The 18,166-nt window shown below is 37.4% G+C and overlaps 1 protein-coding gene across 1 annotated transcript in view; it reads left to right on the plus strand.

Annotated features, from left to right (window-relative positions):
- The window catches only part of LOC131071214 (gamma-interferon-responsive lysosomal thiol protein), a 91,084-nt gene that overhangs the window by 22,930 nt on the left and 49,988 nt on the right, over positions 1 to 18,166 (plus strand). Inside the window, exons 3-4 of the mRNA XM_058006963.2 lie at positions 2,653 to 2,793; positions 4,661 to 4,753. Of these exons, the coding sequence (XP_057862946.2) occupies positions 2,653 to 2,793; positions 4,661 to 4,753 (234 nt within the window). The remainder of the gene's footprint in view (positions 1 to 2,652; positions 2,794 to 4,660; positions 4,754 to 18,166) is intronic.

An 18,166-nucleotide genomic window follows, 5' to 3' on the forward strand; every position in this document is an offset into this window, starting at 1 on the left:
TTCAAGAATGAATAAATTACTTTATAACAAGGTAGATTGATAACAATTAAAAATATTTGTTTTTCTAAAGATATTTGGTAAGTAAGAGGGAATGTGTTGTCCTCAAGGCCTCTATTTCTTCATTGAACTTCAATTATCTTATACAATAAATGGTAGTTAAATTGTTCAGATAACTTCTTAATTTCTTTTTGCAACTGAGTCACCACTTTACTTGAACTCTTCTATAAAGCTTTACCAGAACTCTTAACATTCCAAAATAATGGCGGGTTTACTTTAATATTTCAATACATAGCCACCATTTATAACTACATTGTGATTCCCACTTAACAAAAGACTTCAATTGCATGTAGGCCAACTTGTTCATCTCAGTTCTAACTTCAAAACACTCACATCTAACATTAAATATCAAACAATTTACAATGTACGGGAATAATATAACCTAGACCGTAAGACATAAATCCCTTAATAAACATGAGGACACTCTTTGAAGTGACTTTAGCACTTCATGGTTATACTGACATTTGGATCTTATGCAACATGCTTTTGTCAAGTTGCACTGATTTAATGGGCTTGGAAAAATGACTTATAAACTCTAATGTTAATATCTAGTCCAATTTTTGGGAGCACCAAAACTGGTTCCAGCATACCTCAAATGCCATTTCATCTCTATAGTCAGGCAATGGAATGATTTGGCTTCTTTTCTAGGTGGTTGGAGGCATATTGGATGATTTTGGCTGTTTGGAATTTATCTGTTGTGCAGATAACTGTGTTGCCAAATGTGTCTATTTCATCTTCTTGTGGTTGGTGAATTCAACATCTTCCAAATTTGCCTCTTATGACTAATTTTTCAGAATTGAAGTGACAAAGGGTCCCTTGAGGATTCAGATCATCTGCTGATATGCTCCTTTGATCGTTTGACTGGTATGAGTTGTGTCAATATTTTCTTCTCTGCAGCCCTATAGCTATATGAGATTCTTCAAATCAAAGACAAATTTTCATTCAAACTGTAATTATTATGATCTTTTGTTGGATAAGTTGCCTTCCAGATAACCTTACCACATTTCATACTGTTGCTTATGTTTTCACTGTTCTTTCACTCCATACAGAAAGGCAATTCTTGTTAAGCCACAAACATTCCTTCGCTGCGTTTTTATTAAAGATGCAAAGACGAAAATGATCGTGAAGACCATAAATCTCAGGCTCAGCATAAATATTCAAGGAAATAAGATAATATACAACAATAGAATGTAATTGCAAGGGGACCTTATATGAACCGGCTTCAATAATTATAGTTAATTGATTCTTATATAGCATTTCATATGCAAATTCTATTTTTGAAGTTTTTGTTTGAAATAGGTGGTAAATATACCTTGCCCTTGCTGTGTTTGTTGATTGAGATTATTTTTCTTCATTTGGTTCATTATGTTGTTCAATGAAGAAACTCAACAACATATTTTAACCAAACAAAGTTAACCTTTTTTCACAAACTCATAAGAAATTTAACTATCACTAATGCCTTACATAATTAGTAAATAAAAGTAGTTTCTATAAGACATTTTGTCTGATCAAATCTAGCAGTAGTGAGATGCCATATTTCTTTATTTGCATGGAACAACTCCAAATATAGATTATAATATTGATAGGCTCAAAATATTTACATTAACAAAGTTCCCTTTCTATATGTGTACATGTATTTATACGTTTAGATTATTCCAAGCATAGGAACTGTCACAAATCAAGTTAGTCACTTTTCTCTCCTCCCCTCCCTTGCCCTACACACACATTCACGAAGGTTAAAAATTGTTTTTACTCATGGCCAAGATAGATGTCAATTTGCATTTGCCACCACCCACAACCCCACCCCCCCAAACACACATTCACAAAAGTTAAAGATTGTTTTTACTTGTGACCAAGATAGATGCCAATTTGGAATATTAAACGACCCTTAAAGAAGCCCAAAAGGAGATTCCCATTTAAATTATATATTGTTCAAATTTTGTGCTCCTATGTTTTGACATCATGATCAAGCTTGGGGTTAACCAAAAGTTGCGCACTCTCTTGTGAGTGGCCAAGGTTCAATTGTGTATAAGGGAAATAGGGTTGAGCAGAGGGGTAGCGCGGAGGGATATGGTGCCAGAGACAATCCACTCTCTTAGGAGCAGCCTAGGTTCAGTTCACCCCAAGAGAATTATGGGTTCAATTCAATTCTTGTGAGTAAATTGAATCTAGGGTACTCCTTATAGTGGATCTTCTTTAACCACTAGACCCCCTTCCCGCTTAGCCTCCCCACCTTCTCTTGACTGTGTCCACCTAATGTACACAATTGACCTTGTGTCACTCCTAAGAGAATCAGCCCTTTATAGCACACATGCATGCATACACATACACATAGCTTTCACACATTTCCACAAAGGACACTCGTGATGATAACATGTACCATGTGCACATACTGATAACATACTTGTCTGTCTGCCTTCTGGCTATAATTATACCTTCTAAATTATAACTTCTAGTTTTAGCCCATTGATGGACTTATCTGACTACAATATGACAGTTTCAAATTTAATAAATCATGGTAGCTATTAAATAATAAATATGATCAAGGGACATTTTTTCATCATCACTGCTTATAAAATTTTCCCACTCATGCAGAACCAGCACTTTCCATTCATTTCCTGTATTGAAAACTTTGTGTTGGCACATGAAGCAACTGAGTGGAAAACATGTTTTGAAAAGACCAGCTTGGACCCGAAGGTTATCAAAGATTGTTTTGAAAGTGGACATGGGAAAAAGGTATGCATTTTCTTTTGAAATTTGCTGTGATTGTTTTTTTCTCAAACAATCAGCTATAGCTACAGCATAAACTTTTCATTTTGATGGATAAATTTATGTATTTTTCCATAGTTTTTCTTCTATAAACCATACATCAAAAGGACAGCATAGAGTTGCAAACTTTATGCTTACTCAAAATACACTTTAGAGTGCCAGGATTCTGTAAATTGCAAAACAATTGTGCTAAAAGAAAAGTTGCGTCTTTGGACACTTAATTTTATCTTTGGAACAGCATTTATAGAGCATTTGTTTTACATTTTCTGAGTATTCCCTATTCCATTAAGGCATTTCCTAAGCTGAATTTTAATTATTTATTAGGTTTTGATTCAGGTAAACCTCCTGATCAATTGCAATCCCAATAAAGCAAAAAGGAAACAACACAATGTGATTATAGGCAATGCGTTTTACTGTATATATTATAGGGAATGCATTTTACTGTATATATGCAATTATTACATTATATAATAGGCACATTGCTTTGTTTCATCTTTGTTTTATTTGATTAGGTCTAATAACAAAATTGATCTTTCCTTAGACTCATTGAATTAAAGAAAATTTCAAAATATTCTCAGTAATTAAAAAGAAATATGTGGACATAGTAAATTAGAAGAATTATAATGCTTTATAAAGTAGTTCTAAGTGTATATTTGTTTATTTTTTTTAACTGTTTGATAAAAGTGAATATTTTCCGATGTTCATTTGATATTTATAATTTTTTATAAAAATCTCATAAACAGTAAAGAAAATATTTGGATCTAATAAATTTATAACAACATTGTAACTTGTTGAATCAGTTACAGCATTGATATTCTTTTTGGTAGTTTTAAAAGTAGTTGAAAAAATCACAATTTACTTGCCTATGAATGACTCAAATTAATTGCCAAATAACTTGCCATAGCTCTGCATAAGTTGATTGTGCTCCAAAAAGCCTTATTTTTCATATCATGTTTTCCAAGTATTTGAGCATGTTCTATGAAGGTTCGTGTGGTCTTGAAGGCAGGGGCATGTTCTTTTTAGATGCCTGGTGCTGGTAGCCTCTATCAAGTTTTAAATTCTAGTCCCGTTGACTAATTTTGCTGATTCATGGACACGAGTGTAATTTTTTCTGTCTACAGATGTCTGTTTTTCTGACATCATAAAACCAATATTAAATGGGAAAAACTTGTTCATAAAGGGTGATTACCAGCTTTGTGTCTTTCATGAGGATGATCATGTGACCTAAACAAAAATCCGGAGAGGATCCTCATCTTTTGAGTCACATATTATGACAGTAATTTATTTGATGTCATCAGATTTTTACATCAATGTTAGTTTATAACATGTATTTACTTAATTATCACGTCATTTAAAGTTTAAACAATGAGAGGAAATAAGAGCAGTTCTTAGTTCTTTAGAGTGACATTGAATTTTCTTGAATAAGTATTAATAGTGTCATCTAATCACATCCTTATTAGCGTTGGAATGATCTATGTAATAATGTTGTGACATAAGGGCCCTTAACATAATAACAATTCCAACTTTGTTGTATTTGAAACAAAGTTCTTTGTTATGTATTTTTTTATCTATTCCAGTTAACTTCGAATATTATTGTTTCCCATCTATTGATAAATTACCTCTATATCTAAATTTTTGTATTCATTGAAAAGAACATAGTATTTCATCAAACTGAATAGTTTTATAATTTATTTTGAAAAGCATCTGACTATGATTGATCTTATCCCTATTGTTGTAGGTACTTCATGTACATTTTTAGAGTCTACACTGAAAGATAGAAGAACCCACTTTAGTCATTTTTATCACTAAAAACTATTTTTTTTGGTGCCTACAGTTGGAGTTACAGTATGCAGAAGAGACAAACAGTCTAGAACCACCACATCAATATGTGCCATGGGTTGTATTGAATGGTCAGCCACTTTATGAGGTTCTTTTCTTCTTCCCGTGCATATCAACATAGAGAGACAAAGAGAACATATGCTTGTGTGAAAGAGAAATGGGATATTTAATTAATGTCTGCAGGAGATTGACAAATAATTGATCGCATATAACTTATTACATCAAAGCATGTCTCTGATCACAAGGATAAATACAGTAGCAAGATAATGTAACAATAACTAATAGAGTCTGTTTTGTCTTCTGTTTTTACCTGTGACTATTTTACTATTCTATTATCATCATAAAGACAAATCCTTTGATCTAATAAATTTATGGTTGTAATTACTCATAAATATCCTGCAAGACAAATTTAAGACTTAATTTTGCATGGATACCTACTTTTTCTAATGTTAGTTTGATTACATGTCCACGTATAAGCAAAAATAATAAACTTTCTAGTCATGGCACATGAAAATTAGATGATTAAAACCATGTATAAAACATACTTGTATGTTGCTTTCCTTGAAAAATCTAATTCATAGCTACCATAGTTGAACTACTCGCCAAGCCTGAAAAAAAAACTCGGGAAAAACTTGGCCACTGCTCGGCAAAAAATCGGCAAAAAACTCGGGAACTAAAAAAATTGCTTAAATTTAATTAGAAATGCATTTTTTTTTGCAAAATTCAATGAGAAGGTGCATCTAATGAGTCAATAAATGAGAACACAAAAGAAACAAGCTGAGTCTAGATATATTTAAATGCGTAGTGGGTACAAAATCGCATTCTCATGAGGAATGCTGATGGCTGGAAGCAAAATAGTAAATAGTTTTTGTAAAACTAAAAGTAAATACATCATTACAATTACATCTTCCTCTTCCCAGCTCTGGTAGAATCTAAGGGAGAGGTATAATTAGAGGGTCTATTCCTAGAAGTCTGCACTGGGCGTGACTGTGTCTCCTCGCTGGGTATGTCTGACTCAGGTTGTGGCTTGTCCTCCATCCTGGATGTAGCTTTGCCTCTAGCTTCTCTTGGCACTGGCAATGACTCCTCATCCTCCTCATCCTCCTCAATGTCATCTAGTGTGAAACCAAATCCACCCCCCTCCTCCATAGCCTGACTTCCCAAATCATTGGTGTCATCCTCTGTAAACAATGGAGGCTGCTTCTGTGATGTCCAATCACTGTAAGGATCTATATCATCCAAATCAATTGGACCAGCTGCTGCTTCCTCTACCTTCCTTATGCGCAACCGAAAATTATATTGCACAAAGACAAGGTCATTGAGGCGTTTTTGAGCTAACTTGCTCCTCTTCTTCATGTGGATGACCTCACACAAGCTCCAATTGTGCTCACAATTGGATGAACTACAAGGCTGACATAAGATTCTGAGGGCAAATTTTTTGAGATTTGGGGTATTTCCACCCCAACTTTGTCACCAAGCATTTGCAAAATAAAATATTGAAAAGGTAGAAAGCAAAGAGAAAAGCGAAAACATATCCAAATTGGACCAGCTGCTGCTTCCTCTACCTTCCTTATGCACAACTGAAGATTATATTGCACAAAGACAAGTTCATTGATGCATTTTTGAGCGAACTTGCTCCTCTTCTTCGTGTGGATGGCCTCACAGAAGCTCCAATTGCGCTCACAATTGGATGAACTACAAGGCTGACATAAGATTCTGATGGCAAATATTTTGAGATTTGGGGTATGTCCACCCCAACTTTGCCACCAAGCATTTGCAAAATAAAATATTGAAAAGTTAGAAAGCAAAGAGAAAAGCGAAAACATATTTTATCAATTTATCAATTACTTTAGACCCCAAATCCAAATGGAAAATGTTATGCCTGGGGTTTGAGTGGTTCTTCCTCTTCTTGCCAGCTTTGAAGAGATAGCTTACTCCTTGCTTCCTCATAGTTTTGGAGTTTGGCCACAACGAGATCTCTCACCTCAACCTCAGGTATCATCCTCTGAATGCATGTAGTGAGGCCCTCCATGACCTCTCCATTAGGATTTGAGTAAGAATCCCCAAACTTAAAACGGGGGTTGAGGAAGTACCCTGCTGCATGAATGGGTTGGTGGAACTGATTGTTCCACCTTTTATCAATAGTTTCCCAGATGGGATCAAATTTGAGTCTATCCCCCTTCTAGTAATTTTTTATAGACTCCTCGGCCCTATCCATGGCCTCATAAATATACCCCATTGGGGTTTGATCCCCATCTACCAATCACAAAACTCTAACCAAGGGCTCTGTAATATCCCACTAATTTTTTATTTATTTTTAGACCAATAACAATTCATCCACAACAAATAACCCGTTAAGGTTAGAGGAATAAACCAAACAACTGAAAGGGAACCCTTCCACCTTTTGTTCACCGAGAGCCCAAATTGGGAGGGTGAGAGCATACGGTGTTCCGGGGATCGTTAGCAATAATAATCAAACTGAAAATTACAATGCATGGGCGACAAGCCAGCCCTTTCTGCTTATCCAGCAGGATAGAAACCAAAGCTCTTGGCGGTAAACCGACCAAGGGAAAATTACAATAAACTGAAGTTCAATCACTCAACCGCATATTTTAGCGGGAGGACATTACATTAAACAATCACTCTACCGCATATTTCAGCGGGAGGACCATTGTATTGAACTTATCACTCGACCACTTATTCAGCGGGAGGACAGAATACAAAAACTGAATTACAAAACTTAGAAGGCGGCAAGCCAGCCTCTTCCACTTATGCAGTGGGAATTACAAATGAAAACAGAAAGAAGGGATGATCAGTACTACTAAAACAACCTTACAATATTGAGATGAGATGAGGAGAATAATTGCAGATTTCTACAGCAAGACTGTAATTTTCTGTTACACTGATCTGCAGGCTGAAAGTACAGTTTCAGTAGCCCATGGAAACATCAAAACACTCATAACGCACTCAATTTTTACCCGAATTGATTCAAATCAATCCCAATCCCACCGTACATCAAATGCAATGACAACCAATCAAAGCCACATCCCAAACAAACCCATTTTTATTTTGCACACATCCCAATGCAAAACAGAAAACCCGCGCCTAGCCTAGGAATTTCGATTTTTATCTATTAAATTCATTGCTTAGTTTAAAATGCTAAAAACTCACACATTGTATCGCCATGGCATGGAAGGAAGGATGAGCCGGTACCCAGATGGATGGAGTCGCCTGGTTAAGAGATATGAGCAAATTTCACTTTTAGCAGTCCCGCGACCAGCAACTAGAAACAATCAAATCCAACATCAATCACTCCATAATCTGCAACTCATTAACCAATCTGCAATGGGAACACAAGGGCACAACTAGGTACTATATTGCAAGTACGAAACTTGAGACTCAGCTAGGAAGCCAACTTCGAAGCTCAGATTTCCAGTAGCCAAACCGGCAGCATAACGATGCAATTTTCAAAGATGGTGCAAATGGGAGCCCAAGCCTCATATTTATAACTTCACTCTTCAAATTCAAATGCCATTCCTCCAAATTCCACGCCTTGCATTTGAATTTCATTCCACTACATGTGGACCCAAGTGTAGCGCCACTTTCTCCTAAGTCAAAACTCACGCCCAAAAAGGGGGAGGACCCACGTTAAACACTCAGGCAAATAATGGAGATGCAATGTGAAATAATAATCTTCTAAAATATTTCTACATCCCATAGTACACCTGAATTTCGCCAAAACTTAGGATAAAATAGGCATTAATCCCAAATTTAATAAACCAGATTAATTAAATATTAACCTTAGGATAAGGAAATAATATTTAATTATGTCGCAAATGACTCCCGTACTAATTATTATCACAACCAGGATGAAACTGAGCCCGGACGAGCACAGAATTGCTGCAGAATCAGAACCCTGTCTACTGCCAAAAATAGAATTGTGCCACACAATGACTTACTAAGAATAGTAAGTCATCATCGCGTCCAGAGGCAAAACATGGAGAGCTCAGTAGGACAGTAACTCTAGAATGGTCATTCCCTGACTTACTAAAAATAGTAAGTCCTTGTTTCATCAATGCTAGACCCTCATTCTTCATTCCACCTAGCCTATGAGTCTCAGGAATAGGCTAATGGACCACTGAAAGAGCATCAATGAGAAGGGGACATTACAGGCTCAGACACCTACAATTGAAAAATACAAATTACAAAAAGATTAATTAATGAAGTTACAAATTAAGAATGAGAGATTTGAATCAAGAATATTAAAAAATTCAAGTTTTGAAGTTACCTTCACAATCTCTGTAGCTTTTTGTGCAAAATGGTTGTCGAAGGCTATCTATGTGACACCCTCTCCTTCAACCTTCTTTGAATAAGGTGAGTCTAGCCATGCTTGACTCACAAACATTTGTTTCAAAGAAGTCAATGCACAAAGAATGCTTTGCAACGTCAAGAAAATCATTGCAAACCTTGTGACACTGGATCTCACCAAATCTCTCCCTTGAGTGTGCTCTCTCATCCATGAATGAAAAACTCTGCGGGTTTTACATAGACTCGCGAGTACTTGCAAGCCATAGTTGGCCGCGAGTCACTCGCGATTAAACTCGGCAACGAGTTTATAAAAAACGTGCTGCGATAAAAAACTCTAAAAATCGCAGAAAATCGCTGAAAAACGTGGAGAAACTCGTCGGTAAAAAGGTAATAAAGTTTTAAGGCGTTGAAAACCAAAATTTTATTATGTATTTTGTGTTTTGTCGCCGCGACGCGGAGTGTACTTGTGACGCCACCAACACGAATAGGGCATGAGAACAGAAAAAAAACAAAAATTGATGCACAGAGCTTTCTTGTTTTATTCAATTTTCAATATATTTCAAACACAATTTCATTAATCTATATTAAATTTTGTACTCTTTCCCACTGTGTAGCTTTCACATGGTTTATGGGCTCATCGTTTTGTGTACATTTCATATTTGTATATGTTATTTTAGGTGAAATTCACATAATACTGATAAGAAATAATTTCTACAGGAGATATCAACAAGTTTTATTCCCAGAAACATTGCAATATCAAATACATACAACAATGAACAATCTATATTTTTTTTAATAATAATGAACAATGTAATTTTTTTTTTAATAAATTGGTGTATTTCACATTTATATATAAAGAACAATCTATTAAAAAGAATTGAGATTAAATGAAAAGAACAATTTATATAAAAAAATGCGTAGATTAAATTAAATATATATGTTGTAGAAATATTAAGAATTTAAGATAATCCCGATTTCTAATAATCTTGGTGTAAATGTGTGTTTTTGAAGAATATTTTTAAAAAAATGTATTTTCAAATGTTCGATAAAGTTGCCGAGTTTTTCTCCGAGTTTTTTTAAATTTTTGGGCTTGCCGAGTCATTGCCGAGTCCAAGTTTTTCAACTATGCTCTCATCAAATGTAGAACCCAAGGGTGATTGTAAATATATTTTGTGATTCTCCTTGCATCTTCCACAACTGGAGTCACTCGATCAAGTTTTTCCATGTCCACCAAAAGAAGGTCAAGGACATGTGTTGCACAAGGTGTCCAAAAAAGAGTGGGGTGCCTATCTCGGAGGATTCTACTTGCTGCCACATATGCTGCTTCATTATTTGTGATTATTTGCACCACATTCTCTACTCCCACCTCCATGACAATGTGCTCCAACATTCTAGCCAATGTTTCTGCATTTTTCACCTTATTGGAGGCATCAACCGATTTCAAGAACACCACATTGTCCTTGCAAGCAACCAAACAATTAATAATGGTGTGGTTTTTGTCATCTGCCCACCCATCGGAAAGAATGGTGCAGCCATATTTTCTCCATTCTTTTCTTTGGTCCCCCACCACTTCTTTTGCCCTATCAACTGCATTTGTGAGCAACCTACAAGAACAAAGTGAAATTAAGTTTTAGTACACAAGTGTGATTTAATAAACAAGAAAAACAATTAAAAATCAAATCAAGTGGACTATTTACTAACCTCCCACCCAAATCCTTGCGAGAAGGGGCCTTGTACCCTTTTCTTGAAACTATCATTGCGGTAACCAAATTTAGCCAATAAGGACTGTTTGCCACATTGAATGGAATGTTGTTGAAGTATCAAAAATCAGCACATGCAATGTTTGTTTTCTCATGTGCCTCCTGTTGTGACCTTTTCATACATTGCCCCATTGCAAACGGGGACCCCCTCTTTTCCTGCTTTCTGCGTTGGTTAGTTTAGGGTTTTGGTAGCATAGTGGGCAATTTTGAGTTTCCTGTGCCCGAGTCTCGGAATTTTGATCATGCCTATTGTCATTTAGGGTTTTTTGAAGTTATAGGATCAAGCACGTAAGGTTGAGATTTTAAATGATCCTAATTTTGTCTAAGTGTAGACCTTTTGAGCGTTAACGTGTTTTTGAACGTCCACGTCGGTGATTTTAAAGTGCTAAGGTATTTTAAGACCTTTTGGAGTTGTTTTCTCGCTCCTAGGAAGTAATCCAGTTGATTTTGCACTTTATTCCGATAGGTTTCCTCATTTTTCGCTCAAATTTTTGGTAAATTTGCCTAAGTCCAGATGAGTTTTATTGAGTTTTGAAGTTTCCTAGTGGTTTTGAGTGGAAAAATCATCATTTTCCGGATGAAAATCCATTTTATAAGAGTTAAAAGGTCAAAATTTCACACTAGAGGTGCTTTTCCCCTCAAATTCTTGACTACCCATGATTTTCCCCCACTCAAAATCCAGGTTGGACATGGATTTCCCTTGGAATCTAGACTTGCCCCATTTTTTCACCATTGAGAATCCATACTAGGGTCGATTTTCCCCAAGATGCTTTAATTTTGGCTAAGTGTTGGGAATTTATCCTGACTACCTTTGTTTTTACACTGGGAGTATGGATAAGGTTGCAGATGACATTTGTGATGATTCCATACCTGGATCGATTTTCCACCAGGGCCTTTTGTGACAAGATTTTGTGGATTTTTATGCGGATCTTCATTCCAGGCCCTAGGCGATTTTCCACTGAGAGTGATTTTGATGATTTTGTGTCTGGATGAATATCCAGACCAGGGTCGATTTTTCCCCTAGACCCATTTTGTGCAAGTTGATGAATTTTGATAGGGATTTTTATCCCTACTTGGATCGATTTTCCCTTAAGGGGGTATTTTAATGATTTTTATTGGGATTTTTATCCCAACTTAAATCGATTTTCCCCCATTGGCCATTTTTTATTTAAATTTTGAAATATTTTAATAAATGAGCCTCATTTAATTGTTTTTTAATGAAAAGCAATGATTATTTAAAAATAAAAAACAATTAATAAATGATTTGCAATGAGCATCAAATGAATTTTACCTTCTAGAAGCAAATCAATTTTTTCCAGGCAAGTATAAGAACAAGTTTTTTAATCCCACATTGCTTGTGTGGTGAAAGTTGATGGTGAAAGCAAGCTTAAAAGGAGAGATCCCAGTATTATTTTATTATTATATTTGCCAAGTGTATGCTTGCAAGGGCGATTTTTCCTCTAGTTGGGGATTTTTGGTGAAGTGTCAAATTGACACATTGGGTTGAAGATTGCTTTGTTGCCCATTTTTCTTCATTTCCAGCCCAAGGCGATTTTTATTGGCTGCCATTGGAGTGAATTTGCCACAGATTTTCAGACTTGGGGCGATTTTTGGTGAAGGTGGCGATTTTCTAGAGGAGGGCGATTTTATGTTTGGGAGGTTATAGCTCCAAATTTGGGTGATTTTCCTCTTTGGTGTATGCCGCCATTGTTGCAAGCTTGCTGTTTTATGTTCTCAGACCTGATATATTCACCATTGCTGAAGATTTTTACCTCCATTGTTGGTTGGAAGTTCGATTTTCAGACCTACATTTTATTTCTAGCTCATTTGCGCCTAAGGCGATTTTGCCTAAAGGCTGATTGGAGTTGTTTTCAGTCAATTTTCAGAGCTATTCATCGCTGTTGCAGGTCTGAAAACTGATGGTATGATGAAAGGATAAGAATCCGGTCAACTACTGAGGGGGGGGGTGAATCAATAGATAGAAAAATTGATAGTAACTTCACCAATCTAAAAATCAATCTCTCAAAGTAAACTTAGAACTATCAATGCAATATTACTGTCAAGATAAAAACCCTCAAGATAAACCGGTTGACTGTTACAACAAACTAACAGTAAACAACTTCAAACTCATAAACATCCAGATGTTTTTACTGACATAAGTAAAACTTCATTTTACAATGCTTCCGGTTCTCATGACTTATCAAAGTGGATTAAGTAGTTAAGCAAATCAACCATAAGAACATAACCACAAAAACATTCACCACTTGACACAATATTTTTGACATGGAAACCCAAATGGGAAAAACCACAGTGAGATGAGACTCACAAGATAACTATCTGAACTCTTCTGAAGTTCGCCCTGTTAGGAGCCTAGCCTGTTAAAGCTTTACAAAAGTCCTGTTAAAAACAGATCCTATTAAGGACCACCTAGTTAAGGGATTGACTATAATGTCTTGTTAGAAGCAATACCCTATAAGGAGTAACCTCGGTAGAGGATTTGAAATCCAAGCTAATGGATCACCTGGTTAGAGGATTTGAATAGCACCAAGCTTGTTAGAGCTTACCCGATTAGGGGATTTCAATCTGCTGTAATTGTTAGAAAACAACAGGAACTTGCTGATTTGTTTAAATAGCACTACACTTGCTTGTTCGGATCCTTTTCATTCTCCTATCCGCCTTTACTCAAACTGCAGATACATCATCCGATTCGGCAACCACACACTCAACTAAAACTTTGCCAACACTCAAACTAAACAACTCATTGACCTTATAAACAAATCAATTAGGTCGGTAATACAACAAAAACCTAATTCTCTCATAGAGATTACAAACAAGTCGGTTCAAGTATGACCGTTGGATTACATAGCAATCTCTGCACATCAATCAAGAAAGCCTCGACCGCTCCTTGATCACCGCTCCATTGAACTCAGTAACTCATCACGCACTTTGCATTACATGCAATATACTTGCTCATTCCCTAGACAAAAAAACCGTTTCAACAATGCGCCAAAGTCACTTTGAAACTCTCTTCATACAATAATCATACGTGTCATAATCATTACCGCTCATCATCAAATCATAAACCAATATAACCAATTCACCAAACTTAATCGGTTAGGGTTTATCAAATCAATAGGTAGGGTTTACTGGTTCAACTCTCCAATACATAGCAATACCGGTTCACTTCGCAAATTCTTCCTACTGGTTACAGTTTTCTTCACTAGCTCTTCCTACCGGTTACAAAACATCATTATAACAATATCAACAATATCATTACCGGTTAATTGACATCAATGACAACATAACATATCATATGCAATCTATATGCAAATGTCAACAATCTCCCCCTTCGCCATTGATGGCAATACAAATATCAATACCATTGATTGCTGTGATTGTGAATAGGAATCCTGGTTTATGTAATGGACACCCCGGAATGCCCAAAAACCATACCAATTGCTGCTAGGAATTTTATCAAACAGTTTGCATCCAATTCCTTATTTCTCCGTTTAATGTTTTAAATTCCCTTATGGCTCCGGAAATGAAATGTTGGTTTGTTTTACATGGAATTGAAATCACAGAATATGGACAAGAATGAAACTACAATAATATGCAAACTGAAAATTGAACTACTGCTGATAAGATGTTATTTTCAGATTTTAATAAAATCAAATACATGGCAGATTATCAACTCACTAATTATTCCAGCATTATTGACATAATACTCCAGCAATCATTTTCAATCTTGCTGCTACAGTGACATGAATAGTACCCGCGTGAATAGTAACCACGTGAATAGTACCCGTGTGAATAGTAACCACGTGAATAGTAACCGCGTGAATAGTGTTGCAGCAATATTAATTTGTCTTCAACAGGTCCAATATCTTCATAAAATCATCTCCTCAAAATGGCATAAGCATCGGACAAGTAGGGAAGAAGATATGAACAAACATTAAATCTCCCTGTAGCTGGAAATGCACCCAATCTGCCTGATAATGAAGCTGATGGCAATGGATTCCAAAGGCCAAACCCCAGGGGAATGACGTCTAGAATGCCACACGAGAGGATAGACGTCTAGAATGCCACATGAGAGGATAGACGTCCTCTAATGCCAAGAACGGATCTGCAACTCACACATACCAATTCTTCTCATATTCAACATATCTAATGAAGCCACAAACGCTTTCTTTTATTCTTTTTCCAAGGGTCCACTCAACTCTCATGGGCAATGTGGGATAAAAGATGAGCAATATAAAACATATATTAAAATATTCACTTATGTCTCCCTTGGGTACAGATCCCCATAAAATAAATATTAGAGTAACACTTTAATATTTTACAATTAAATTAAATGTTACTTTAATAAAACTTCAGGCATTAAAATGTATTAGCAATCGGACTCCGAATAATGCGAGTGATAGCTTGTCGGAAAGCTCTCACCGAGGAGTATCAAATCCAAACACCAAAACTGGCCTCCACCATGTCCTGCTGACTTACTAAAAATAGTAAGTATGCCTGAAACTGAGTAAATCAACTTCGTTTTGGCCCAAAAAGGAAATGAATAGGCCAAAACACTCCAGGATTCCCTTAAACCCTTCGTTAGCCCTCGGGGCCATGTAGAACAAGGCTAACGCACACACACTTGGTCAACTGCTAAAGTGGGGACATTACAGTCTGCCCCCCTTGAAATTGCTTGTCCTCAAGCAATCTCATTCCAGCCTGCTGAATAACCTGCTCACTCTCCCATGTAGAATCCTCCTCCGGCAGGTCTCTCCATCTGACCAAATACTCCTTCACTATCCTGTTTCTAAGCTTCCTCTCTCTGGTGTCCAGAATAGCCTCGAGTACTAACACAAGCTTCCCCTCCTCATCCAAAGGGGGTAAATCTGCAGAAGGCACTACACTCTGACCAATGGCTTTCTTAAGCCCAGACACATGAAACACATTGTGCACCCGACTGCCCTCTGGAAGCTCAAGCTCATAGGCGACTTCGCCCACTCTGCGTATCACCCTGTAGGGACCATAAAATCTAGGCTTCAACTTTTCAACTCCGCTCTTCTTGAGCGATGATTGTCTATATGGTTGTAGCTTCAAGTAAACCATATCCCCTACTTCGAAACTGCGCTCTATTCGGTGCTGATCAGCGTACAATTTCTGTTGATTCTGGGCCTGTTGTATATTCTCCTTGAGCACTTTCAGGATGTCCTGACTATCCTGCAATAAGTTTTTGGCTTTGGGCGCTCTGCTGTCCCCCAAAACTAAATCCATGAAGCTAGGTGCGTCATAACCATAGAGTGCCATGAAAGGAGTCATCCTAATGGACATATGATAAGTGGTGTTATAACAATACTCTCCCATATGCAACCATCTAACCCAAGCCTTTTGTTGTGCAGTTACATAGTTCCTCAAATATCCCTCCACCCATTTATTCACAATCTCTGTTTGCCCATCTGTCTGCGGATGATAACTAGTGCTAGGTGTAAGATCTGTACCACACAACCTAAACAACTCCTGCCAAAAAACACTCATAAACTTACTATCCCGATCACTGACAATGAATCTGGGCAACCCATGTAACCTGAATATCTCTCTAAAGAAAAGATCTGCCACCTGTGCTGCTATGTAAATGGACGGAATAGCAAAGAAGTGAGCGAACTTCGTCAAGCGGTCCACCACCACATAGATGCAATCCCTTCCCTGCACTCGTGGTAAACCAGTGATGAAGTCCATCGAAATACTTTCCCATTTCCTATCAGGAATGGGCAAGGGCTGTAATAAACCTGCAGGAAATGTGTGCTCTCCCTTATTCTGTTGACAAACCGCACACTTCTTGACATACCTCTGAACATCATCCTTGAGCCCTCTCCATGAGAACCGAACTCGAATCTGCCTGTAGGTCTTGAAGATCCCCGGATGCCCAGCTGTGGGTGCATCATGAAATGCCTTCAGTATCACCTCTCTCAAATGTGATGACGGAATCAAATAAACTCTGTCCTGAACTCTAATCAATCCATCTATCACCTCATAGCTATCATCCTGTATAGTACCTGAAATCAATCCAGAAGCCCAAGCATCTCCGACATACTCTGCTATAATCCGATCTCTCCAATCTCCTGAAATCTCTGCCAGAGCACATAAGTGAGGTCTCCGAGATAAGGCATCAGCCACCACGTTTTTCTTACCTTTGACAAACTCTATGTCAAAGTCATAAGCCTGCAATTTAGTAACCCATTTCTGTTGCCGGTCATTAAGATCACGTTGGTTCATGAAGTATTTACAGCTGTTGTGATCAGTTTTGATCACAAAACGCCTACCTACCAAATATGATTGGAATTTGGCCAATGCATGCATTATGGCCAACATCTCCTGGTCATAGACAGAATAACTCCTCTCAACTCCCCGAAGCTTCCTACTCTCGAATGCAATGGGATGCTTCTCCTGCATCAATACTGCTCCAATCCCATCACCCGATGCATCACAATGAAGCTCAAAAGGCTTCGTGAAATCTGGTAGAGCTAGAACTGGACATGAAGACATTACCTGCTTGAAATGCTCAAAACACCTCTGTGCTGCCCCTGTCCACACGAAGGCCCCCTTCTTGGTGAGATTTGTCAAAGGCGCTGCCGTCTATGAAAAACCCTTAACAAACCTTCTATAAAATCCGCAAAGACCAAATAATTCCTTAAGCTGTGTGAGGTTTGTAGGAGTAGGCCAATCAACTATAGCTCTAATCTTTTCAGGGTCTACTCGAACTCCATCTGCACTAATAATATGCCCAAGGTATAGTAATTCTGTCATACCAAACTCACACTTAGACTCCTTGGCATACAAAGACTCTCTCTCTAGGATAGATAATACCTCCTCCAAATGCTGTGAATGTTCCTCCCAGGTCTTACTGAAGACCAAGATGTCATCAAAGAAGATCAAGACAAATCTCCTCAACTGCTCCCTGAATACCTGGTTCATACAACTCTAAAATGTAGCGGGTGCATTGGTTAGTGTAAATGGCATAACCATAAACTCAAAGTGGCCATAGTGACATCGGAAGGCAGTTTTCTCAATGTCCTCTGCCCTCATCCTGATCTGATGGTATCCAGACCGTAAGTCTATTTTGGTGAAAAAGCATGCTCCATGCAATTCATCAATCAACTCATCAATCCGAGGAATGGGATATCTGTTTTTTATTGTTTTCTTATTCAATGCCCTATAATCAATGCACATGCGCATTGTCCCATCCTTCTTCTTTACCAGAACTACAGCTGAAGCAAAGGGGCTTTCGCTAGGCCTAATGTGCCCCATTTCCAACAACTCCTTAATTGCCTTCTCTATCTCATCTTTATGTTTCTTAGGATGACGATAGGGAGTGATCATCACTGGTTTGGCTCCCTCCTCGAGCTCAATAACATGCTCTGCACCCTTGTCAGGAGGAACCC

Source organism: Cryptomeria japonica, chromosome 7 (assembly GCF_030272615.1).
Source record: "Cryptomeria japonica chromosome 7, Sugi_1.0, whole genome shotgun sequence".
In the NCBI taxonomy this organism is placed as follows: Eukaryota; Viridiplantae; Streptophyta; class Pinopsida; order Cupressales; family Cupressaceae; genus Cryptomeria; species Cryptomeria japonica.